Source organism: Canis aureus, chromosome 16, assembly GCF_053574225.1.
Source record: "Canis aureus isolate CA01 chromosome 16, VMU_Caureus_v.1.0, whole genome shotgun sequence".
NCBI classification, from domain to species: Eukaryota; Metazoa; Chordata; class Mammalia; order Carnivora; family Canidae; genus Canis; species Canis aureus.
The window spans coordinates 37,934,659-37,960,307 of record NC_135626.1 but is presented as its reverse complement, the minus strand read 5'-3'; the positions used below and the strand labels follow the sequence as shown (position 1 = coordinate 37,960,307).

General features: G+C 49.7%; 1 protein-coding gene across 1 annotated transcript in view; it reads left to right on the top strand.

Moving 5' to 3' along the window:
- The window catches only part of PLXDC1 (plexin domain containing 1), a 61,732-nt gene that overhangs the window by 3,388 nt on the left and 32,695 nt on the right, over positions 1-25,649 (top strand). The window contains exons 2-3 of the mRNA XM_077853033.1: positions 4,602-4,780; positions 25,230-25,373. Coding sequence (XP_077709159.1) covers positions 4,602-4,780; positions 25,230-25,373 — 323 coding nt within the window. The remainder of the gene's footprint in view (positions 1-4,601; positions 4,781-25,229; positions 25,374-25,649) is intronic.

Genomic DNA, 25,649 nt, shown 5'->3' with positions numbered 1-25,649 from the left:
CTCGCTCTCCCCAGGGAAGTGTCCTTGGTGGGAACCTCTGTGGGTTTCCCCAGCAAGAGGATGCCACTGGGGGCTTTGTAACTGGGATGCAGGGTTTCAGCTGAGGCTCTGGAGACTCTCAAGCCCCTAGGGAAGTCAGTCCTCACGTAAATCCTGGGGAAGGAAGGGGGGCTTTGCTGGGTGCTTTGCATATGTTATTTTATTAAAGACCCCCCATTTTACAGGTAAGGAAACTGAGGCTTAGAGAGATTACATAATTTGTCCAATGTCACAGTCAGTAAGTAGTAGATTCAGGGTTCATCCTCGAGCTTGTATGATTCCAAACCTCTGTTCTTTAATTGCTGTGGTATTGCAGTGCAGTTTCTAGCGGGCCTGTGCTCCAGGGGAAGGGTTTTCTCAGCCTGTGGATCTCAAGTACTCTGAGCTTTTGAAGATTCCCCCCTCCCTCCCTACATCCCTCTCTGTCTTTCTTTCCTCCTTTCCTCCCTCCCTCTCTCCCTCCCTCCCTCCCTCCCTCCCTCCCTCCCTCCCTCCCTTCCTCCCTCCCTTCCTTCTTTCTCTCTGTCCTCCATATGTGCTGACTGAGCATTTGTGCTGTGTCAGGTACCTGGAGCCTACAGATTTGCAGGCAGCAACTACATGTTGGGATCAGGGCTGGGATGGTGCACGTAGCATTTGGGGTGACAGGGGAGAGATGTCAGGGGATGCTTTGGGAAGAGGTACCATCTCATGGGACTTGAAGGATGAGCAAAAACTCATCAGAAGGGTTCATTTTGGAGCAGAGTGGTCCTGGCTGGAAAAGCCCTATGTGTGAGGCCCTGTGGCCAGAGGGAGCAGGACTAGGTCCCGGGGAGGACTTTAGGGAGACAGGAGGCTGGAGGAGAGGGCAGGAATCCAGTCTCGAGGGCTGTGGTGAGCTGGAAGCACTGGAGAGATGGAATCAAGTTCGTCCTCTAAAAGGATGCCCTGGCAGGTATGTGGGAGACTAGCTCAAGGGCTAGTCTCAAGGTCGTTAAGAGTGGAGGCCACAGTAGCTACTGGACTGAGTGGTGGCTGTGGGGCAGGAATGACAAGCTTGGGTGGTGGGTAGGATGAGGCTGGTTTGGCCAGGCACGACATGACCTCCTGAAGGCAACCTGTGGCTTCTTGCACTAGAGCAGGGCAGTGGCACAAGGAGGGGTCTGGGCTGTACTGCTGGGATGCCCCTCCACGTGCCTAGTCTCCTAGTACAGCTCCCAAGATTGGCCCAGTGGTCCCATCTTATATTCCAGTCCCTCCCTGGGCTTTCCCTGCTCCTTAGGAAACAACCTAGGACCGCCGGTCACCTCGTGTTGCATTTGCCGTGGCCTGAGCAGACTCTGAAGTCAGCGTGCCCTGTGCACATCTTGCCATGGCCTAGTTCCATGACCTTGGGAGATTCCTTAACACCTTCACGCCTCAGTTCCCAATTTGTACAATAGATCTAAACCCAACCCCGATCCCATGGGGTTCCTGTGGGGAGTAAATGAGTTAATGGATTTCAAGCATTTGGAAGAGTGCTAGCACCAAGCAAGCATTCTTGAAAAGTTAGCTGTAATTTTTTATTCTCCCTATTGCTATTGTGATGGCCCACTAGACGGCAGGCGACGTGGGGCCATGAGTGAATGAACAAGCAGACACATGAGCAAGAGAGCGCTTTGGGCACTTCTGGCCATCACTCACAGGCAGGTGTACTCACCTGCGGGGACGGGAAATGGGTGCTGAGCAAGTGAAGCTCTCTAACCCAGGACAGAAGGTAGAGCAGAGAGTGGCCGCGGGTTGGATGGCTTTGCGACACACGTGTGAGTGCTTGCGCACATGGAGAGGAGGGCCGGGACCTTTTAGGCAAGTCTGTGTGCACAGGCACGTGGGCTGCTACACACACATGTGAGCAAGCAGCTGTGTTGGCTCCTGCCACAGGCTGAGGGGGTGATGTCCTGTAGCCAAATGGGAGGGGGAAGGGTGGCAGGGAGACAGATGTGGTGGGGCTTGAGAGGGTCAGACTCAGGGCTAGGGCAGGGCAGGGCAGATTCCCGGGCAGCCTCCCATCCTCTCCATCCCCTTCCCTGCCTGCCTTCATGGACCTAGGCCCTGAGCTCTCTGATTATAAAGCCTTCTCATTTTGAGTTTTGTACTGCATGGTCATGGCAGCCTGTGCGATAGGCATGACTGGCATCCCCATTTTAGTGATGAGGAAATGGAGGCTCAGAGAGGTAAATGGATGGGTCCAAGGTCACACAGCCTGTGGGTGTAGGTGGACCTTCCCTGACCCCACATCTGGTTGCCCCCCCACCCCCTTCCCAGCCCTCTTCTCAGACCTAGGACTCCCACTTTGCAAGTAGCCTGCTGTCTCAGCTGCAGGATCATGATGCCTGCCAATCCCCAGCATCCCTTTGCAGACCAGTTAAGCTCCTCCACTTGCTCTGCACACGTTCCTTTCCTGTTCTGGCTCTGGCCCAGGCCCGAGGGCTGCTTGCGGCCCAGCACAAACAGTTCAATCTCCAGAGGTAGCTGTGGGCCCCACCCGAGAGGGGCAGGACAGCCCTGGCTTGGGGTCTGAGCCGTGGGCAGACTGCCTTCCCAGTTCTGGGATCAGGCCCATCTCAGCCAGTGGGCAACTAGGGATAGGGGCCCCAGGACTGCCCCTCTCCCCACCTTCTCCAGAGCATCTGGTTGCGATTAGGGGCAGAGAAGGGAGAGGGGGCCGGCAAGGGTCCAGTAGGCACCAGCAGCCAAGAATGACTTAATTGGATAAAATGTCTAATGACAAACCAGGGCCCCACAGCAGAGTCCTGGCCCCAGCCCCAGGCCTGGTGCTGGCCAAGCCTTGTCTCAACCTCTGTCCTTGCTGGCTCCCAAGAGTTACCTCCAGTATTATGTCCTCAACTGTACAGTGATTGAGCATCTACTGTTTGCTAGACACTGAGGATACACCTTTGCAGAAGGTGGGGAGGGTCCTGGGGGAACTGGTCTACCAGGGAGACAGGCATGTAGTTACACCATTGGGGGATCTAGGAGAGAGGGTTACATCCAGGAGCTCTGGGGAGGGGTTGGGGCAGGCAGAAGTGGAGAAGGACATGTGACCCAGGGTGGGCCTGAAGCTGATGAATATCACAGGAAATCTCAGATCCATATCTCTGGTGATCTATGTCCCATATACATGTCCATCATAGTGGTGACAATTGCAGTGACGATATAAGACACATCTTTTGAGACACAAATCTTTCTCAAAAGGAAAAGCCTGGTTCTCTGACATTTAGAATATATTTAATGACCTAGAGGAGACAGAAGAGAACAGTGAATCTAGGAATGGCTGCTAAATGGCCTGTGTGCGGCCGTTTTCCAATCCCCTGCCCTGGCAGACATTGTTAATTGATCATGACAATCCTTCCTGCTGCACACAGATGGAGCTTCCGAGTTTGTCTCTATTAGAGTGCTCCTAGCTGTCACTAATCGATTGGAGATGACTTTTGAGATGAAACCTATTTGCCATCCTTGATGGTGGCTAAGTTCCATGTTTTATGGAGAAAGGGACTCACCCAAGGGGCTTGCAGGTAGTCACAGGGCTAAACAGTGGTCCCCATCAATGGAGACATCTTCGACTGTCACAATCTGGGAAGAGATGCTACTAACATCTAGTGGGCAGAGGCCAGGGTGCTGCTGGACATGGCTGTGATGCTCAGAATAGCCCCCACAACAAAGAACTCTCCAGTCCAGAATGTTGATAGTGCTAATGTTGGGAAGCCCTGAACTAAAAAGAACTGTACTTTCTGGCTTCTAGTCCCCGGAGTCCCCTGGAAGGTGAGATTATGTGCCATTTCTGGTTAAGAAATAAGGAACTGGGGATCTCTGGGTGGCGCAGCGGTTTGGCGCCTGCCTTTGGCCCAGGGCGCGATCCTGGAGACCCGGGATCGAATCCCACGTCGGGCTCCGGGTGCATGGAGCCTGCTTCTCCCTCTGCCTATGTCTCTGCCTCTCTCTCTCTCTCTCTGTGTGTGACTATCATAAATAAATAAAAATTAAAAAAAAAAAAAAAAGAAATAAGGAACTGGTTAGGAATGTTCCAGAGCAAGTGGTTCTCACCCTTGTCTACAGAGTTTGGTTCAGGGCTTCTCAAAAGCTCCCCTGGGGATCATTTAAGCCTCCTAATGCCCAGGCCACACCACAGAACAATTATATCAGAACCTTTGGGGTGGGACCCAGACAAGGAATTTTTACAGTTCCACCAGTGATTCTAGTGTGCAGCAGAGGTTGAGAAGAATCACCCCTTTGGAGGTTCAGAAGTTATCTCCATCCTTAACGTGTGTGAGGTTCTGTAACCTCTGTGAGCCCCTGATTCCCGTCTGCAAAATGGAAGTATCATATCTGCTGCGAAGGGTGGGGTGAGGGACGAGAGGTGTGCTGTGTGCAGAGTGTGTGGCATGGAGCTAGCCGTGGCTCTCAATGCAGGCGGGGTATCTCCTGCCCGTGCAGGTATTCAGTGATGGCACAGTGTTGGGGCCTCTGCTGAGTAAGTGGGCCGGTCCTCTCCTTGGACCTCTGGTCTGACTGCTGGCACTCAGTTTTCTGTCTCCTTTTCCCAGGTCAGGATGCAGGCCGAGGCTCTGGATGGGCTGCCAAGGGGTCCACACAGGGCTGGAGTCGGAGAGCCCGGGAGAGCCCTGGGCAGGTGTCGGAGTTGGACAGGACCCAGCTGAGCCAAGACCCGGGTGGGGGCACCCTGGCCATTGACACACTGCCAGATAACAGGACCAGAGTGGTGGTGAGTGCTGGGGGAACATGGAAGGGGAGGGAAGTGGTGGTGGGGGACCCCCAAGGTGCCCTATGTGTACTTGCCAGAGGCACAAGTCACATATCCTTTGGGACAGTCCTTGGATGTCAGCATGGAGAGGTGGATCCCAGGGGAGGGGATGAGAGCAGGGCCCAGCCTTGGAGCATAAAATCTTTGCATCTCTGAGCTTCATAGATCGCCTACCCTTTTGTGAACCCAGAGAGGTAAAGTGACTTGCCTGAGGATGCACAGCATGTGCACAGGGTTCCTGACACTGCCTGAGGCCTCTGCTAAAATGAAGGTGGCCTATGAGTCACATCCAGCTGCCAGCTCAGACCCTTCTCCCCTTCCCATTTCTTTTTCGTTTTTAAAGATTTTATTAAAAAAAAAAAGATTTTATTTATTTATTCATGACACACACACACACACACACACACAGAGGCAGAGACACGGGCAGAGGGAGAAGCAGGCTCCATGCAACATGGGACCCGATCCTGGGTCTCCAGGATCACACCCTGCGCCGAAGGCAGCGCTAAACCGCTGGGCCACCAGGGCTTCCCCCCCTTCCCATTTCTGCATCATTTACAAACTGCATAGCCCCAAAGGGTTAACAGCTGCAGAGGCTCAGGCTGCTTAGCCTCCAGGCAGGGCACAGAATAGAGAAGGCAATTAGGGAGAGTCTCCTCTGCCTGGGGCAGTAGTGAGGTGGTGGTGAAGGGAGGCCAGCAGGGTCAATGCTCAGAGGAGCGTCGTCTACCCCCACTCTCTCCAGGAGGCTTTCTTTAGAGGAGGCTGATGGGGGCCTCTGTGTCTGTAGGTGCATCTGTCACCATGTGTGCGTGTGTTTGCACGTGTGTCTGAGAATTTTTGTGCATTATGTACGCTTGCCTGTGTGTCACCGTGGGCTGTCTCTGAGTATGTGTGATGAATGCACGTGACCGTACAAGTGTGAGCGTGCCCCTGGCCACACGTGTAGGCATCTATAGCTGAGATTGAATTCCTAGGATGCAGAAAAATTATGACATAAGAAGCAACAACAGGGTGTGCTTCTTGGCATACATTTCTTTATTTTATGTTCAAGAACGATCTTTTTACATCAAGGAAGTGCATGCAGATAGTCAAAAAGGTCAAATCGTGCTGAGGACGGAGAACAAAGCGCAGCAGAAAGCCCGGCCCCTCGCCCCGCCCGCCGCTCTGCACCTGCCCGCCCCTTGCTCTGGAGGTGCCCCTGGGGGCTGCCTCTCCTGGTGGTTACCACCATATTTCTAAGTAATTTACTTATGCTGTTGCCTTTTGATTAACTCATTTAGACATTATCTGTTGACTACCTGTTGTGTAGATGAAGATTTGTCTTTTATATACTCCCTCGAGTGTCATCCTACTCTCAATATTTTTGTTAAATCCATATGCTCTGCTTTATATCATGATAATCATGTAAATATTGTTCGCCACTCATCCAAGCAGGAAAATATCATTGTTTACTTTCTTGTATAATTTTTGGTTTTCCAAAAGTTGGATCTTTGCCCCAACCCCCGTTTGCTTAATTTTCTGTACTTACCTTGGCTATATATTTTCATATATCCACTGGCCTCAAATAGAATTTTTAGCGTGGTCCAACCTGTCTGCTTCCCTCCCCCACCCCTGGAAACCTCTCTCCTGTGGCCCTGCCCAGACCTGGGCTGGCTGCTGGCTCACTCGCCCACCTGTCCACCATGGGACCCCTCTCTCTTCTGAGGTTGGAACCCCCTTATCTGTCTCCTGTTGGGTGCCCTATTTTCTCTCCTGTTGGAACTCTGTGCCTTCTCTTTCCTGCTTCTCCCCCTTGTTTGTTTAGCTTCTTGAAAAAGGTTACATGGAAAATTCTTTAGAGAGCTCGCATGTCTGAAGATGCCTTTATTCTGTTCACACTGATTGATGGTCTGGCTGAATAGAGAATTCTAGATTAAAAATAATTTTCCTTCAGAAGTTTGCAGGCATTATCTTCTGGCTTCCAGTGTCACTGTTGAGAGATTTGATGTCATTCCTACTCTTGTTCTTTGTTTATAACTGCTTTCCCCCCATTCTGGAAGCTTTTGAGGGTAGAACCCCAGCATTCTGAAGATGCAGTGATTTGTCCTGCCTCTAGCTCTTTTTTTCTCCTGCTGTGCTGGACGTATGATGCAGTATTGCAACCTAGGACTTGCATTTACCAGTTCTGGAAAGTCCTCTTGTTTTATTTCTTTTTTTTTTTTTTTTTTTAATTTTTTTATTTATTTATGATAGTCACAGAGAGAGAGAGAGAGAGGCAGAGACACAGGCAGAGGGAGAAGCAGGCTCCATGCACCAGGAGCCCGATGTGGGATTCGATCCCGGGTCTCCAGGATCACGCCCTGAGCCAAAGGCAGGCGCCAAACCGCTGCGCCACCCAGGGATCCCTCTTGTTTTATTTCTTTGAAATTCTTCTCTCTGACTATCCTTCTTTTTCTATAATTCCCTTTGATTAAATGTCCATCTGAGGGATTGACCCTTCAACTTCCTTCTGTCTTCTATTGTCTTTCCCTTTGCCTTTGTGGTGGTGGTCCATTTTCTGGGAGATTTTCTCAACCTTTTTTTTTTTTTAAGATTTTATTTATTTATTTATTTATTTATTTATTTATTTATTTGAGACACAGAGAGAGGCAGAGACATAGGCAGAGGGAGAAGCAGGCTCCCTATGGGGAGTCCAATGTGGGACTCCATCCCAGGACCCCAGGATCATGACCTGAGCCAAAGGCAGACGCTCAACCACTGAGCCACTCAGGTGTCCCCCTCAACCTTATTTTCTTAATGTTACTGATCTTTTTTCCTACTTTCATATTTTTAATCTCCAAGAGCTCTTTATTATTTTCTGATTTCTTCTCATTTTAAGGGAAAAAAAGCATTGTGTTCTTGTATCACGGATGTGATATCTTTTCTGTCCTAAGATATTTTTTTCAAAGAGTTTATTTATTTAGCTGACAGAAATCTAGAGTTAGAGAACCACAAGCAGGAGTGGGGGAGGAGGAGGAATAGCAGAGGGAGAGGGAGAAGCAGCCTTTCCACTGAGCAAGGAGTCAGACACCCGGCTGGATCCCAGGACCCTGGGATCATGCCCTGAGCCAAGGCAGATGCTGAAATGACTGAGTCGCCCAGGTGCCCCTGTCTTAGGATATTTTATTTATTTAGTTAGTTATTTTAAAAAGATTTTATTTATTTTTATTTATTCATGAGACACACACACACACACAGAGGCAGAGACATAGGCATAGGGAGGGAGCAGGGTCATAAATGCTTTGAACTCTCCCTCTGTCTGCTTCATTTCCATGACTTCTTTTTCCTTTTACCTCAGGCTCTGACATGGCTTGGCACTATTACTGATCCTGTCTTTATTTAGAATTTTGATATTTGGTTCATTATGGATTTTCTTGCATTCATTTCTATTATATTTTAAAATATTGCATTTAGGACACCAGGGTGGCTCAGTGGTTGACACTCTGCCTGTGTCTCTGTTTCTGTGTGTCTCTCATGAATAAATAAATAAATAAAACCTTTAAAAAAAGAATGTGGGCAGCCTGGTGGCTCAGCGGTTTAGTGCCGCCTTCAGCCCAGGGCATGATCCTGGAGACCTGGGATCGAGTCCCACGTTGGGCTCCTTGCATGGAGCCTGCTTCTCCCTCTGCCTGTGTCTCTGCCTCTCTCTCTCTCTCTGTCTCTAATGAATGAATAAATAAAGTCTTAAAAAAAAAAAGAATGCATTTAAATATTCTCTGGCTTGATGGCTGAGTTTGTTGGTGCCAGTTTAAATGTTGTACCTGAGGTCAGAGCCCCCCTGCCTCACCTAATCTCTCTCTGAGATGGAACCTGGTAGCACCTCAGAGAATGAAACCCCAACTCTCTTCCCATTCTGCCCTGTTTTCTCCATCCTGGAGAACCAGGGAGCCATAGAAGGCCTGGGCAGGAGAGGAATCCTGGGTAAGGGAGCCGCCAGACACGCTTCCCTCCCCTCAGCTTTATTGGGCCATCAGTTAAAGAATTGATACTTGCTCTGGGCCAGATGCCATGGTCAAAGGGCCATGTCCCAGTCAGTCCATGCAAAGAGGATCTTGCAGAAGAGAGCCACAGAAATGTGGACTTCTGGAAGCAATTGTCTGTGGACATCCAGAAAGGGCAATGGGGATCATTAAGAGCCAGTATAGACTTAATAATTCTCCCAGAACTTAAAAAACAATACAGGGGCGCCTGAGTGGTTTGGTTGGTTAAGTGTCTGCCTTTGCTCAGGTCATGATCCTGGGGTCCTAGGATGGAGCCCCGCACTGGGCTCCTTGCTTTTTCTCCCTCTCCCTCTGCCCGTCCCCATCCTTGTGCTCCCTCTCTAATAAATGAAATAAAATAAAATAAAGGAACACATAAATTCTTGGGCTCCACCCTGGGATGACTAGTTCAGAAATGTTGGAGATGGAGCATGGGAGTTAATTTCTTTAAAAATTCCCATGTGAGCTCCTAGCTGGCTTAGTGGTTGAGCGTCTGCCTTTGGCTCAGGTCGTGATCCTGGGGTCCTGGGATCAAGTCCCACATTGAGCTCCCTGCAGGGAGCCTGCCTCTCCCTCTGCCTGAGTCTCTGTCTCTCTCATGAATAAACAAAATCTTTAAAAATAAATAAAAAAATAAAAGTTCCTGTGTGATTCTGATGGTCATCTAAGTGTGGGAACTTCTGATCTGTATTATTTCAAACCAATTTTAAAATCAGTTACTAGAATGATCAGCAGAACATGAAGTTTTCTCAGGTGCCACGTGGCTGTACTTGACTACATGACTTCTGCCATCCCTGGAGCATCGTGGCCCCCTCCACAGCCACACATCTAGAGTCCACGTGAGGGAGCAAGCCCCCACCTGGCAGGACACACCTCTGTGCCCAGCTCTGCCTGTGAGACAGGAGGATCAGATGTCTACCTTAGCTGAAAGAGAGTTCAGATGTCAGATTGGGATCCAGAAGACTGCCTTGGCAGGCTGAGTGATAGTCGGCTTCGTGCCAGATGAAACTACCAGGATAAATATAAATCCTGGCACTTAAGTTTAAAATAAGGTGGGAGAGATGTGGCTTAGCGACAGTTCATGAGGAAAAGATGTGGGGCTCCTCACCGCTCGTAGGCTGGAGATGAGTCAGGAGTGTGAAGTGGCTGCCAAGGACGGAGGTGGGAAAGCTGACTGCGTTAATGGAAACTGATGGAAACCCACAGAAACCTGGGAACCAGTGCTAGGGCGCTAGAGACCATATGGGGTATTTCTTGGCCTGACCATAAGCTGAAGCTCTTTTAGATGGTTTTAGATGGTTATCTAGATGGTTATCTGAAAATCAGAGGAGTCCAGAATGGTTGAAGGAGCTTGCGGGCATTTAGCCTGATATAGAGAAGGCTCTAGATACAGCTGTTTTCTCGTAGCTGCAGGGCTGTGACTGCTGCAGAGGGAATAGACTTTTTCTCCATAGAACTTACCACTTCCTACACCAAATTATCTATTTCTGTGTTTATATTGCCTGTCCTCCTCCCTGGAATGGAAGCCCCGTGAGACCCAAGATTTTTATGACTGCCCCCAGGGCCTGGTACACAGTAGGAGCACCTCCTTTGAAGGAGCATAGGAAGCAGGGATTTCCTCATCCCCAGAAGCCTCAGAAGACGGGGTTGTTGAAGAGAAGACGTAGTGCTGGGGTTTATCCTTCGACTCAGTGCCTCCAAGGACTCCAACTCAACTGACTCTTGGGTTCCCACACACATAAGAGAACGGCAGGGATCCCTGGGTGGCTCAGCAGTTTAGTGCTGCCTTCAGCCCAGGGCGTGATCCTGGAGTCCCAGGATCGAATTCCATATCGGGCTCCCTGCAAGGAGCCTCCTTCTCCCTCTGCCTGTGTCTCTGCCTCTCTCTGTGTCTCTCATGAATACATAAATAAGATCGTAAAAAAAAAAAAAAAGAGAGAGAGAGAGAGAACAGCAGTGCTTACACATGCCACATGTGTGTGCTTGTCTGTGACCCAAGTGGTCTCATGTCCAGGGCCTCAGGGAGGCCTGTGCTCCATTCCTTCCTGGAACCCCCTAGACCTTGCACTGAGCAGTGTTCAGTGGGGGACACTGATGATCACCTCACAGCTGGGCCTCAAGCCCCACCCCCTGCCCAATTGACATCCAGGCAGTGTGCCCACTCTGCCCAGGACAGTAGGTAGCCTCAGCCACTCAGGAGCCCAGTAAAGGGCCCTGGAGACACCTGCTTCTCCTGGGTCTGCTCAGTGTCTCTGAGAGCTGGGGTCTATTTGAGCAGAGGAAAGATGATCTAGACCAAGACTTGGTGGCATTGGACTAGGCAGGAGGGGAGTGATGGGAAGAGGATATTTCAGCGTATTTGGTTTGGTCTGTTTCAGAAGGTTTTTTTGAGCCTCACCAGGAAAACGTTTCCGCTACTTACCTATCACAGCCTGATTCACGCCTCTGCTCTAGGGCCGTACTGAGGGGCTGAGGGCCTGGCAGCTGGGGTTCCATTCCTTTTGCTGCCCCACACACCTACCCAGAGTCCTCTCATCTTCCTTTTTGTCCTTCAGTACACCCTCCTGGCTGTGGGCTTCCCTTCTGTCTTGGGCCCTCTGCCCAGCCCCGATCCTAGACCTTCCCTGCCCAGTCCCTCTGACCATCTTCCTGTCTTGCCCCCTCTGGCCCAACCCTTTCTTCACGGTCTCTTCTTCCCAGATCCCTGCCCAGACTCCCTACCCAGCCCTCCCACCTGGCCCCTCTGCCCAGCCGCCCTGACCAGCATCCTCTGCTCAGCCCCTTCTGCCCAGCACCCTAGGCTGGCCACCTTGCCACGATGCTCTGTCCAACTCAGATCTTGTTTTGAGACCTTGAGACATCCAGCCCACACTCCCAGGGTGAGCTGACAGCTCCGAGGCCCTGGCCAGAGCTTTCTCTTTAGATTTTAATCTCATGCCCGCTCTACCACCATGCCCCAGTGGAAATAAGACTCTTGTCTGGACCAGGCTTTCTAGAGATTTTTCCACCAAGACCAGTTCTGAGGCCCTGGAACACTGGGAACTTTTTTGAGGGGGTGGGTTAGGGCTTGGGGGGAACTACAGTGCTAGGTCAGAGACCCTGGGTTGTGGCTCAGTTTATTCCGAGAAGATGGAAAGGGGAAGGAAGCCTTGGAGAAAGTTCTTTCATCCTTCCATCCTGGATTGCCAATCATAGTCCAAGGTTTTCTTGGTTCTGTGTTTCAGATCTAGGCCAGAGTTTGGGAGGAACCAAGCTTGAGAATGTTCACATTTGGAGGTTCCCCTTTAGTAGAATATTTTCTCCATGGTAAGAAAGACTCCCTCCTCCCACCTCCAGTCTTCCCTAGGGTCCCGCTTCCCTAAGTTCCTCTCCTCTCTGGCCAAGCAAAACTTACCCACTCTTTCCCCCCATGGTGGGCCGAGGAATCCTGAGGGACCATGGCCCCATGGGGTCTAAGATGATGGACAGCAAGAGGGACAAATGAGTGCAATACCTGCCTGGTTTCTACAACCTCCCAAAGGATGCAGTTCCTAAAAAGGAGACTTCTAGAAGGTCTCCTCCCCAGATGGAGGGGCCTGGGCAAGATGGCACAGACAGACTAATAGCACAGATAGCCAAAGAGCAAGCAGTGCTCATGGAAGGACCATGCCAGTGGGCTCAGGGGAAGGGATGAGGTGGGGAGGCCGCACCTGGAGAATCCTGTGTGTGGTGTGTGAGGTGGATGGAGGGAGGGGAAGGCCAGGAAGAGAGAAGAGAGAAGAGAGAAGATAAGAGATTTTGTAAGAAGAAGAGGTGTTTGGGGGACACCTGGGTGGCTCAGCGGTTGAGCATCTGTCTTTGGCTTAGGTCGTGATCCTGGGGTTCAGGATCGAGTCCCACATTGGGCTCCCTGTGAGGAGCTTGCTTCTCCCTCTGCCTGTGTCTTTGCCTCTGCCTCTCTCTCGGTATATCTCATGAATAAATAAATAAAATCTTTTAAAAAAAGAAGAAGAAGGGGTGTTTAGGGAGGTGGGAGGTGGAGTGCAGGTATCCAGTCTCCAGCACTGTGGAAACAGCCCAGCAGCCCTGGTCTTGGCCCTGGTATGACCCTGAGCTGGATGCTTAGCCCCTCAATTAATGAACCCAGCATTGGGAATCCCTGCAAGCCCCTGGTAGCTTCGAATTTCCCAAATGGAGTGGGAAATACTGATCTCACGGGGTTGATATTCAAAAGCAAAATGGGAGGCATGTGATGAGTTCTCTGATCTTATCTTTTCCCCATTTGCCCCCTCCGGGCTCAGTAAGGGTGCCAAAGACCCCCCCACCCTGGCTGCTCAGCCCTAGGACATCCACCTCCTACGACAGTTCTTGTTGATCCTTTTCCTTTCCCTTGGGCAGGTTCATTGGTTGGTTGGTTGGTTGGCTTCTTTCTTTCTTTCTTTCTTTCTTTCTTTCTTTCTTTCTTTCTTTTTCTTTCTTTCTTTCTTTTTTTTTTGTGTTGAAGTGAGATTTACATAACATAAAGTTAACCATTTTATTTTTTAAAGATTTATTTATTTGAGAGAGAGAGAGACAGAGAGAGAGAGAGAGAGAACGCACAATGGGGGTAGGGCCAGAGGGAGACGGAAAGAGAGAACCCCAAGCAGACTCCCTGCTGAGTATGGGGCCTGAAGCAGGCTCAATCCCACAACCCATGGAGTCATGACCTGAGCCAAAATCATAAGTTGGATACTTAACTGACGGTGCCACCGTAGTGCCCACATAAAGTTAACCATTTTAAAGTGAAGTATATTTAATACATTCACAATGTTGTGCAACCATCACCTCTATCTAGTTCTAGAACGTTTTTTAAAAGATTTTATTTTTATTTATTTGAGTGATCAAGAGAGAGCACAAGTGAAGGGAGGGGCAGAGGGAGAAGCAGACTCCTCACTGAGCAGGAGCCCGATGTGGGGCTCCATCCCAGGACCCTGGGATCATGACCTGAGCTGAAGGCAGATGCTTAACTGGCTGAGCCATGGAGGTGCCCCTAGTTCCAGAACATTTTCATCACCCCAGAAGGAAATGGTGTACCTTTAAACAGTTGTTCCCTACCTACCCCTCTTCATCTCCTAGCACCCACCAATCTGTGTTCTATTTCGTTACCTATTCTGGATGTCTCACATATAAATGAAATCACATGATATATGATCTTTTGTGGCTGGTTTCTTCCACCTAACATGATGTTTTCAAGTCTCATCAGCTATTTATGGCTGAATACTATTCCATCGTACAGATATACCACAATTTGCTGATTCATTCATTTGTTGATGGGGTATTTCTGCCTTTTGGCTATTGTGAATAGTGCTGCGGTGAATGTATGTCCATGTATTTGTTTGAGGACCTGTTTTCAACTATTTGGGCCATATACCTAGGAGTGGAATTGCTGTGTCATATGGCTACTCTATGTTTAACATTTTGAGGAATTTCCAAACTGTTTTCTTTCTTTTTTTTTTTTTAATTTTTTTTTTTAAATTTTTATTTATTTATGATAGGCACACAGTGAGAGAGAGAGAGAGGCAGAGACACAGGCAGAGGGAGAAGCAGGCTCCATGCACCGGGAGCCTGACGTGGGATTCGATCCCGGGTCTCCAGGATCGCGCCCCAGGCCAAAGGCAGGCGCTAAACCGCTGCGCCACCCAGGGATCCCTTTTTAAAATTTTTTTTTTAATTTTTATTTATTTACCAAACTGTTTTCCATGATAGCCAAACCACCTTACACTCTTATCAGCAACATATTGAAGATTTAGAATTCTCCACATCCTTGCCAACACTTGTTATTGTCTTTCTTTTTATAAATCATAACATCCCAGTAGATCTAATATGGTATTCATTGTGGTTTTGCTTTGCATTTCCTGAAAGACTAATGATGTTAAGCATCTTTTCATGGGCTTGTTGGCCATTTGTATATCTTCAGAGAAATGTCTACTTAAGTCCTTTGCTGCTTTGCCCATTTTTTAATTGGGTCATTTGTCTTTTTTGTGTTGGGCAAATTTTTTAACCTCTCTTCATTGTCAAATGGGGATGCTATTGTCTAAATGTAATTGGAAAGATGTCCTATAGGAGTCTATAACAAAGGCCTGGCACAGGGTCAGGAATGATAAACATTAGCTGACTCTGAATTAGGCTCTGGTCTAATTAGGTGGCCAGTCATCTTGGTTTTCCCAGAATGGTCTTGGGTTTCACAGTGAACATCCAGCATCCTGGGAAATTGCAGTAGCAGGCAAACTAGGACAGCTGGTCACCCTACTGTGGTCCCAGGTACAGTAGATACTAGGTGTCCTTGCCACATCTTTGCTCCAAACCTCACATTCCTCATCTGAGGTAAGATGGAACTGAGAATGGCTCGTGGAGTTGTTCTAAAAATTAGGTGAGGGACGCCTGGGTGGCTCAGGGGTTGTGTGTCTGCCTTCAACTCAGGGCATGATCTCGGGTCTGGGGATCAATTCCTGCATGGGGCTCCCTGCGGGGAGCCTGCTTCTCCCTCTGCCTATGTCTCTGCTTCTCTGTGTCTCTCATGAATAAATAAGTAAAATCTTAAAAAGAAATCAGATGAATTAATTGGTTGAAAGTTAACCAGAAAGGCAGGCAGGGGAAGGTAGTACTTTTCCCCTAGATCTTACCTGGAAGTGTAAAAAGAGTATGCTAGCAGCCACAGATGTCTTCCTGGCCTTGGCACTTCAGGTGCTGTGCTTCATAGCCTCACTACTTGAAGTTTGGTGGGGGAACAGCAGGCTTGGCAACAGCTGGGAATCTATTACAAATGCAGAACCTCGGGGTGCCTGGGTGGCTAAGCATCTGCCTTCAGTTCAGGTCATGATCCCAGAATCCTGGGATTGAGCCCCGTGTTGGTCTCCCTGCTGAGCAGGGAGCCTGCTTCTCCCTCTCCTCTTGTGCTCTCTCTCTTTAATAAATAAATGCAATCTTAAAATAAATAAATAAATAAATAAATAAATAAATAGAAATGCAGATGCTCAGGGGCACCTCACTGGCTCAGTCCACAGAACGTGCGGCTCTTGATCTCAAGGTTGTGAGTTCCAGCCCTACAATGGATATAGAGATAACTTAAAAAAATAAAAAAAATAAAAAATAAAGAAATGCAGAAACCCAGGCTTTGCTGAATCAGAATCTGATTCTCAGGTGATTTGGATGCTCAGTAAGGTTTGAGAAGCATTATAACTAAAGTTTTAAAGCAGTGGAAACCATCCTGGAGGTGGAAAGTACATCAATAAATTCATTACAGGAATATTTATGAGAGCATAAAAATTAGAAGCTATCTGAATGCCCAAAAATAGGGAATTAGTTAAGAAAATTGTGGGATTCCTTCTGAGTGGATGGCCAGGAAGCCATTAGAAATGATGGGTTTTTTAAAAATTGTATTTATTTATGTATTCATGAGAGACACAGATAGGCAGAGGCAGAGGGAGAAGCAGGCTCCACGCAGGGAGCCCAATGTGGGACTCGACCCCAGGACTCCAGGATCATGCCCTGAGCCGAAGGCAGATGCTCAACCACTGAGCCACCCAGGCATCCTAGAAGTGATGGTTAAAAGACCATGTTTAGATATCATGAAACCTGACAGAAGTAGTCCACACAACTGGATGATCAGCAGTATTATAACCATGTGAAGTTCTACACATATGGAAAAGGCTAGAAGGAAATATGCCATCATGGGACTGGATGAGGGATGGGGGAGGTCTGTTTTTGTTTTTGGTTTGCCTGGTCCTGATTCTGTGTGGTGATATGATATATATATTTATGCTGTTAAAAATCCCTGTTGGCTGATATTCCTCCTCATGTTGAATCAGTGTCAGGATAAGATGATTCTTCCGTTTCCTGTTGAGGACATTGAGAAATGCTTTGTCTAGAAAGCTGCTCTTCACTCTCTTCCTGAGCCTGGTCCAACCCCCCACTTCCAGGGCTTTCGTAGGTCAGTCCCATCCATCCTGACACCTCTCTATGCTAGGCCCTCAGCACTGATGCCAATACCCCTTTCTCTGGCCTGGGTCCCTCCCTTTCCACGATAGACCTGCTTTCTGTACTTCGTGATGACAGGTATTCTGTGTGGGTTTATTTTAACCTGAGGCTTGAATACTCCCAGAGGGCAGATGGAGGTTATTATGTGGATATATGAGGTAAGGGAAAATAATAATAAAAGGCAGTGTTACAGGAGCCCTTCCTGAGTACAGACCTCATCCTATGGCCTTACATTTAATTCACCCACCTACCTGAGGCGGTAAATATTTCTAACACTGTCTTGGAACAGAGAGGTGAAGTACTTGCCTCAAGTTGCACAGCTAGTGAATGGCAGAGGCAGGACAAGAGCCCAGGTCTTTTCTGCCTTTGGAGTCCAAGGGTTGGAGCACTGTCTCATCGTGGATGAGAATGCCTGGCACATTGGTCCAGACAGGGGGTGTTTCTAGACCAGTGCTTTCCAAAGCTTATTGTGCAAAAGAATCCCTTGGGGAGCCTGTTCAAATTTGGATTTTGATCCAGCAGGTTTGGGATTGGGCTCGGGATTCTGCATGTCCAGTGAGCTCCCAGGAAATGCAGATGCTGCTGGTCCCTGGGACACATTTTGGGGAACAGGGATCTGAGAACATTCCTATGGGTCTTGTAAGGCTTCATGGCTTGGTGGAGTCAGGGAATGGGATGCCCCCTCCCCCAGCAATCCCATCAGCACCTCCTGGGTCGGGCCCAGCTGCCTGGAACACTGTCCCGAAAAGCCTGGCTGGCCAGATCTCTCCAGCAGGCCCTGCAGAGTGCCCTTGGTTGCCTGCCCCAGCATTTTCACCTGCCAGTTGGCTGGCAGTTGATGGGTCGATGGTGACAGCTTAGCCTGAGTTCCTGTCCAGAAACGTCTTGAGCTCAGCCAAGGTAAATGCTGCCCCGCTGTCAGAAATGAAGTGCCTGGCGGGCTCCAGGCATGAATAATTGAGGCAGAAGAGACATTGTAACAGCAGACGTTTAGGACGGAGCTGGGGTTGGTTTGGAGGAGACAGCCTCCACAATCAAAACCTTTTTTGGAAAGGTCCAACAAAATCATTGTAATAGCTCCTACTTAGCGAACACCTACTGTGGACCAGGCACTGGGCTAAGAGCTTTACATTGCTCTGTTTTGTCTAATCCTTTCAAGAACTCTGTGCAGGAGGTTACTGACGAGGGACTGAAGCTGAGAGGAGAGTAATGTTTGGCACTAACTACTATGTAGCGGAGCCAGTGTTTGAACTTGGGTCTGACTCCACAGCCCTTGCCCTTGATCCTAGAGCAGTGGTTTTCAAAGTGCACCCCATGGAACCCTAAGGGTTCACAGAGGCGCTTCTTACACAAGCTGCTGTGGGTTGGAGGGTGGTGGAGAAGGAAGTAACAGCAGGCTGGGCTCCAGGCCCTTCTTTCCTTCCCCCGGAATGGCCATACTTGGATATGATTTATGTCCTGAGCTTCCACAGAAGATTAATTGGAAGAAAGGATTCCATGAGCAAAAATGTTTGAAATCCACATCGTGCTGCCTCCCAGAACGAATATGGATTATTGACCAGGGCTTCTTGCACGCATTTCAAGGAAACACAGTTCCCTTTGGTGGACTTGCCAAATAGTCTGGCTCAGGATATGCCCCCTGACCCTCTGTAATGTTAGGCTACCCCTGTCATAGCTTCTGGCCTCCAGGTCCGCAGGGTCTGGAGGGCCACCCTCAGGGGTAACAGGACTGCCCCAAAGACAGCAGGTGTGATGCAGTGATGGTGAATTCCTGGGATGAGTTCACAGCCCAGGCACGGCCCCTAAATCCCTTTAGGAGTCGCATGTATATGGATTACAGTGAAGAAGCCCTCAGATTGACAGGCCTAAGGAGGTCTCCTCTTGGGACTTTGCTTGTATTAGTTAGGATACAGATTCAGTTCTTGTAACAAATGTTAAATTGATGAGGGACAGGGGTGTGAGAGTTTATTCTCCTACATGTAATAGTGTGAGTATAAGTAAGCAGGGATCGATGTAGTGTCTCCATGGTGTTGGGAACTCAGCTTCCCTCTATCTTGCTACCTGCTGCTCTGCAACATGTGCCTTCTCAGTTGTGGTCCACGATGGCAGCCCATTCCTACTGAGGACAACTGTTTTGCTGGTCTTCCATTGGCTGGCCATAGTCTCGTAGCCCCACTTAGCTGTAGGAGGGCTGGGACACGTAGTCTTAGCTGGGTGGCCATGTGCCTAATGGAATCTAAAGGAAGAAAGAAAGAGTGGGTAGGGGGAAGCATTTATCCATCTCTGTCACGGGTGGACTTCGTATATCAAAATTGATGATGTTGGCAGCAGCGGGAGCAGGACCTGTAGTAACAAATGGGAAGTGCCCCCACAGTCAGTCAAGAAGCTGGCGGTGGGGGCATCTGGGTGGCTCAGTGGGTTAAGTTTCTGCCTTTGGCTCAGGTCATGATCCTGAGGTCCTGGGATCGAGCCCAACATCCAACTCCCCATGTAGTAGGGAGCCTGCTTCTCCTTCTCCCCCTCCTGTTTGTGCTCACTCACTCTCTGTCTACTAAACAAATAAAATCTTAAAAAAAAAAAAAAGAAAAAGAAGAAGCTGGCAGTGATTGACTTTATAGAAGAAAACCACGGCAGCCTGGGTGTTGTCAGGGAAAATTCTCCCAGAAATTGGTTTTCCCACTTCTCTCTTCCCATTCAGATTCTCACCGTCTATGCTGGTAAAGAACTGCCTAGGGTCTCCCTGGAAGGCGCTCAGATCACCCCATGAACAAGACTCCTCTAGTTAGTGTCCTTTTGGTTCTGAGGAGCTGTTTGAATTGTGTCACGAGAAAGGTTTATAATGAGGAGTTAGAGACCTACCATGGGATGGAGATGACAGGTGGCCTGCCCTCAGGGACCTGGCAGTCAGAAACCAGGGCTGCTTTCCTTCTCTCCACGCCCACTTCCATTCTTGTCTCCTTTTCACCCATCCAGTGTATATTTATTGAAGCCAGATGCATGTAAGGCCTTCCTTCTCCTCTCTGTGGACAAGCAGTCACATTTAGGACTCTGGTGACCCAGAGTCACCCATGTCCTACACTTGCTGCCAGGGGGAGCCAGGGTTTCTCTTCCTTGCTTGGAAAGAGTCTCCCTAGCTAGCTTCAATTCCTCAGGGAAGAGCTTGAGGAGTCAGGGGACTTCCTCCTGTGTGCAGGACGTGACAGCTTTGGAATGCTTTCCGTAGGCTTGGATTCCCAGAGGAGGCAGCTGGTCCCTTCCTAAGTGGCTTATGTATCACCTTCTGTCAGTACTGAGGGAAGATGTCCTGGTCACCACCCCACATGTTCTCAGCACAGCCTCGGGCCCCCTCAGCCGCAGGATCCTTGTGACTGAACTAATTCAGCAGGCAGATCCTAACACTTACCATATGCCAGGTGCCAAGCCTTACACTAGGTAGGTTCTGCAGGTGAGAAGATGAACATGACACAGTCCCCTTAGCCCTGTGCCCCAAAAAAGACCCACGCTGGTTCTTCTGATGCAAGAGATTTTAACCAATGACTAAAGAGTGGCCCACGTCACCTTCCAGTGGGGGCAGCTACTTAAAAACCCAAGAAACAACAGAGGGAGGAGAGGCCATTGCCTTTGAGTGAGACTGGCCTGGTTTCAGCTGGGGCCAGTGAGATGCGTCCCCAGTCACCCCCACCCTTTGCCATCTTAGCTGAGGCAGCAGACACATGTTAGCATCTGTTTGGGCTTCCCAACTGCAGAGCGTGGCTTCTGCCCAGGGCCCTCATTTCTCATGCCTAGAGGTTTGGCGAAAGCTCTCACCAGGTGAGTCCCAGGAACCAGGTGATAGAAACCAGACCCTTCTCCAAGCTTCCAAGCAGCTGTTTTAAACACAGGTCTGCTCAGGTTCCTAGGAGGGAGCTGCATTTGGTTGACTCCCAACATACCTGCCAGGGTCTGTTCTTGGCTGCTGTCCTGCTTTGTTTGGTAACACGATCCCATTCTGGTCACCAGGATGTGTGGTGGTAGCAGTAAAACAGAGAGGATAAGCAGGCATTTGATGGACTAGGCTTTGTGACCATTCATTCATAGCAGATCCTCCAAATGAGCATATATTCTGTGCTTAACCATCATAGGTAAAGGCAAATCTCACCTGTGGAGAATGTATGGTCTCACAAGAAAGGCAGGGGTGGAGGTAATAAGTCTAAACAACTAAACCATCACAAGTATGCAACATATTGAGAGGGAGAAACCCAGGGTGTGATGAGGGGAGGTTCTCCTGAGCTAGTGAGTGCTGAACTGAAAGGATGAGAAGGAGTCAGCTCCTGAATGGAGTGGGAAAGAGGTTTTGAGGTGCAGAAGGTACAAGGCCCTGAGGCAGACCAGTCTGGGTAATTTCAGAAGCTGAAGAAGCCCAGCAGGGCTGGAGCACAGAGAGCAGGGGCACAAGAGGTGGTAGGTGGAAGCCAGACTACCACGTGTCAGGAGGATTTGTGTTTTTGTGTAATAGACAGCTGAATCCAAGGACTTACTGAGCATCTCTCCAACATATCATCAGGAACCCAGGTTCTGTCTTGTTCTTGTGGCTCTTGTTCTTATCCTCACAAGATGGCTGTTGAAGTTCCAGCCATCGTATCTGCATTCCAGGCAGGAATAAGGAGAAGAGCAAAGGTAAGAGGGACAAAGAGTCAAACGTGACCTGCAGGAGAGTCTTCATTTTATCTTGTTAGCCAGCCTATATCACATGGTAACCCTTAAGACATCCAGGGAATGAGGATTTTTAGCTGGTTACTTTGCTGCTTGCTATAGGTCCAATGTTCTGTTAACAAAGAAGTCGGGGTGGTGGTGGTGAATATAGGATAGGTATGTCAAGAGTCTGCCGCACAGAGCTTTGTAGGTCATGGTAAGGAGTGTGGTCTTCGTTCTGAGGCAGCTGGGGAACCATAGAATGTTCTATGCAGGGTGATGATATGGAAGGGGGAGACAATTCAGGGGTGCCCTCCTTAAGCCACAGCAACACGTAGATTTGGGCCTATATGTTAGTTTCCTAGAGATCCTATAATACATCACCACAAACTTGGTGTTTTAAAACAATAGAAATTTATTCTCACAGTTTTGGGTGCTGGGAGTCTGAAATCAAAGTGTCAGCAAAGCCATACTCCCTCGGAAGGCTCAAGGGGAGAATCCTGCCTTGCCTATTCTGGTGGCTCCTGGCTTTCCTTGGTGTTCCTTGGCTTGTAAGCTACATCACTCCAATCTCTGCCTCTGTCATCACATGGCCTTCTTCCCCGTGACCCCTTTGTGTCTGTATCCAAATCTCTCTTTCTCTTATAAGGTGGCATAGTTGGTTAAGCATCCAACTCTTGGTTTCAGCTCAGGTCCTGATCTTAGGGTCATGAGATTGAGCCACACGTGGGGCTCTGCAGTCAGCAGGGAGTCTGCTTAGGACTGTTTCTCCCTTTCCCTCTGCCCCTCTCCGCCTCTCTCTCTCAAATAAATAAAATCTTAAACAAACAAACAAACAAACAAACAAAAACAATGTGAGCACCCACCATTGGATTTAGGGCCCACCCTAATCCAATTTGACCTCACCTTGACTATACTTGCAAAGATTCTACTTCCAAATAATGTCTTATTCATAGACATTAGGACTTGAGCATATCTTTTTTTTTTTGTAGATTTTATTTATTTGAGAGAGAGAGAGAGAGAGAGAGAGAATGCGTACAAGCGGGGAGAAGGGGCAGAGAGAGGGGGAGAAGCAGGCTCCTTGTTGAGCAGATGTGGGGCTGGATCCCAGGACCCTGGGATCATGACCTGAGCAGAAGGCAGACCCTTAGCTGACTGAACCACCCAGGTGGCCTTTGAACATACTTTTTTGTGGACACAAACCTGCAGGGCATGCATAAGGACTAAAGAACCGGCTAGAGACCCTGCTCTGCTCTGTGGGGCCATTCATTTACCCCTCACCCATAGAGACAGCCCAGGAATTTGGGACGGCCATACTCACAATCTCAGGATTGTGAATTCAAGTCCTGCATCAGGCCCCACCTGGACTTGGAGCCTACATTTAAAAAGAGAGAGAGAGAGAGGTTGAGAACTCCCATCTCCCACAGATGGTGGGGGCTATTTGCAAAGGATAGACGTCCTCCCAGGGCAAGTAGTGGGAGAAGATCAATAAGAAGGTGATGTTTAGGGCAGCCCCAGTGGCTCAGCGGTTTGGCGCTGCCTTCAGTCCAGGGCATGATCCTGGAGACCTGGGATCGAGTCCCGTGTCGGGCTCCCTGCATGGAGTCTGCTTCTCCCTCTGCCTGTGTCTTTGCCTCTCTCTGTGTGTGTGTGTCTCATGAATAAATAAATAAAATCTTAAAAAAAAAAAAAAAAGGTGATGTTTAAGTGGAGCATTGACAAAGTGGGGATATGCCTGGGGAGGAAGGCAAGGAGGTCATTCCAGGCAGGAGGATCAGCATGTGTGACCACTGGTGGCCTGAGGGGAGTCTGGGCTGATGAGTGGGTGCACAAGGATGTACAGGGTAATGAGAGAAGGCAAGAGCAGTGAAGCTGGAGAAATTGGAGCTGACTCCTGATGAGACTATGGTTTGGGTTTTGTCTGGAGGACAGTGGGAGCCCCAGATGGCTTGTGAGCACAGTGATGTGGCCTTGCACGTGCTTTAGATTTGTTTGACAGCTGCACCGAGGGTAGGTGGAGGGGTGGGCCGTCTGGAGGCTGGAGGGGAGGAACCAGGCAGTGGTGGTGGGGAGATCCCCCTCCCCCGCCACACCATCCTTCTTCTGCTCATCTTCTCCCGACCCTGCCCCGACCCCAGGTCCCCAGAGCGTGTCACTTGTCAGAAGAGCAGAGTCTGCCTCTTGGCGGGTGCAGGGAACAGGCATCCCTCGTCCCTGCTCATGCTGGGCCCAGGGCAAGGGCCGGCTGGGCAGCTGGCAGGTTGGCAGGAAGAACATGGTCCGCTCTGCTGTGTCTGCAGCCACTGTCACTGGACAGCCTGATTAATGACCCACTGCGCCCGGGCCTCCTCACGGGTCAGCAGCCCCATCTCTGCAGCCGCGGCCAAGTGAACCGGCCTTCTCTGCCTCCTGCCCCCTTATGGCTGGTGCTCCCAGATGGGCAAAATGCTATGACATCGCCTCCTCCCTGGCTCTGCCACCCTTTCTGCTAACTAGTTCCTGTCCTCTTTTAAGTCCTGGCCCTAAATGCCTCCTGTGCAGGAGAGACTTTACAGAATTAACTCCCAGCCTGCTGTGTTCAGCTTGTTCTTTATTTTATCCATGTCGAGCTCATGGTAGAGGTTAAAAATGTCTTGAAGGAACCATGGCTGCTTCTCTTCTTTTTCTCAGCCCTCTGGTGACTGTCGCGTGGGCCCCGAATTCTCCCTCTGCTTAAGGGCCTGTGTCTGTGTGTTCTACTTGCATAAGGCCTGCTTCCTCCATCAGACTAACAAGATGACCCCAAGATCAAGGATCTGCCTCCATCTTTATTTTTCATTTATCTATTTGGTTATTTTTAGGGAGGGTAGGTAGGGACAAAGGGAGGGAGGTTGGGAGAGAAAGAGAGAGAGAGAGAGAGAGAATCTTTTTTTTAATTTTTTTATTTTTATTTATGATAGTCACAGAGAGAGAGAGAGAAGAGAGAGAGAGGCAGAGACATAGGCAGAGGGAGAAGCAGGCTCCATGCACCCGGAGCCCGACGTGGGATTGGATCCCGGGTCTCCAGGATCGTGCCCTGGGCCAAAGGCAGGCGCCAAACCGCTGCGCCACCCAGGGATCTCGAGAGAGAGAATCTTAAGCAGGCTCCGTGCTCAGCACAGAGCCCGACTTGGGGCTCAATCTTGCAACCCTGAGATCCTGACCTGAGCTGAAACCAAGTATTGGATGCTTAACCGACTGACTGTCCCAGACACCCCTCTGCCTCCATCTTTATACTGGTGGCTTCTAAGATCCAGGTTTTGTTTTTTGTTTTTTTCCCTTAAGCAGGGTAACCTCAGGGCAGTGACTGTGTCTCCCCTTCAGTCTGGGAGCTCCCTGAAGATGAGAGCTCTGTTTGGGGTTGCCCTGTCTGTTTCTTGCTGGTGCTCCAAGCTCAGCTCTGCCTTGGGCATGCTCTGTGCATACTCAGGGGCTGCAGGAAAAGCCCCCTGGCGTACCTGGGAATGGCAGGGCTGAGCATGGGTATAGCAGGTGTGAATTTGGCTGGAGCCAGAGCTGTTGGGGCCTGACTATGGGCCTGGTACTGAGCTATGGTCTGGGGCCAAGGGGAGCCCAGGACATCCAGGCCTAAAGGAGTCCTGGAGGCCCCAGATCCAGGGAGGGCTGGGACTTCGAATCAGAAGTCCATGCAGGGGAGTGGCAGAGGATGGCTCCTGGCTAGCCTGAGTCTTCATAGCTGCTGTGGTCTCTGTCTTGGGTGGTGGCAGGAGGACAACCATAACTACTATGTGTCCCGTCTGTATGGCCCCAGCGAGCCCCGAAGCCGGGAGCTGTGGGTGGACGTGGCCAAGGCCAACCAGAGCCAAGTGAAGGTCCACAGAATCCTCTCCAACACCCACCGGCAGGCTTCGGTGAGTATGCCAGTCCCTGGCAGCGCTGCCTTGGGCCGGGAGGCTGGGGGCCAGGGCCCTGTGCCCAATAGTGGGCATGACTGTGGCCTAAGGTCCATGATCTGGGAAGTGCCTTTCAGGGGCCCCTGGGGGGCCTGGCCAGAGTTAAGGTGCCAACCTGTGGTCCTGGGGGCCTGTCTGGGACCTGCCTGTCCCTGGTCCTGTGCAGACAAGCGTGCAGCAGTGTGGGTGTCCAACTTCCTGGCCTACAGCTTGCCCATGCTGATTCTCTCTTAT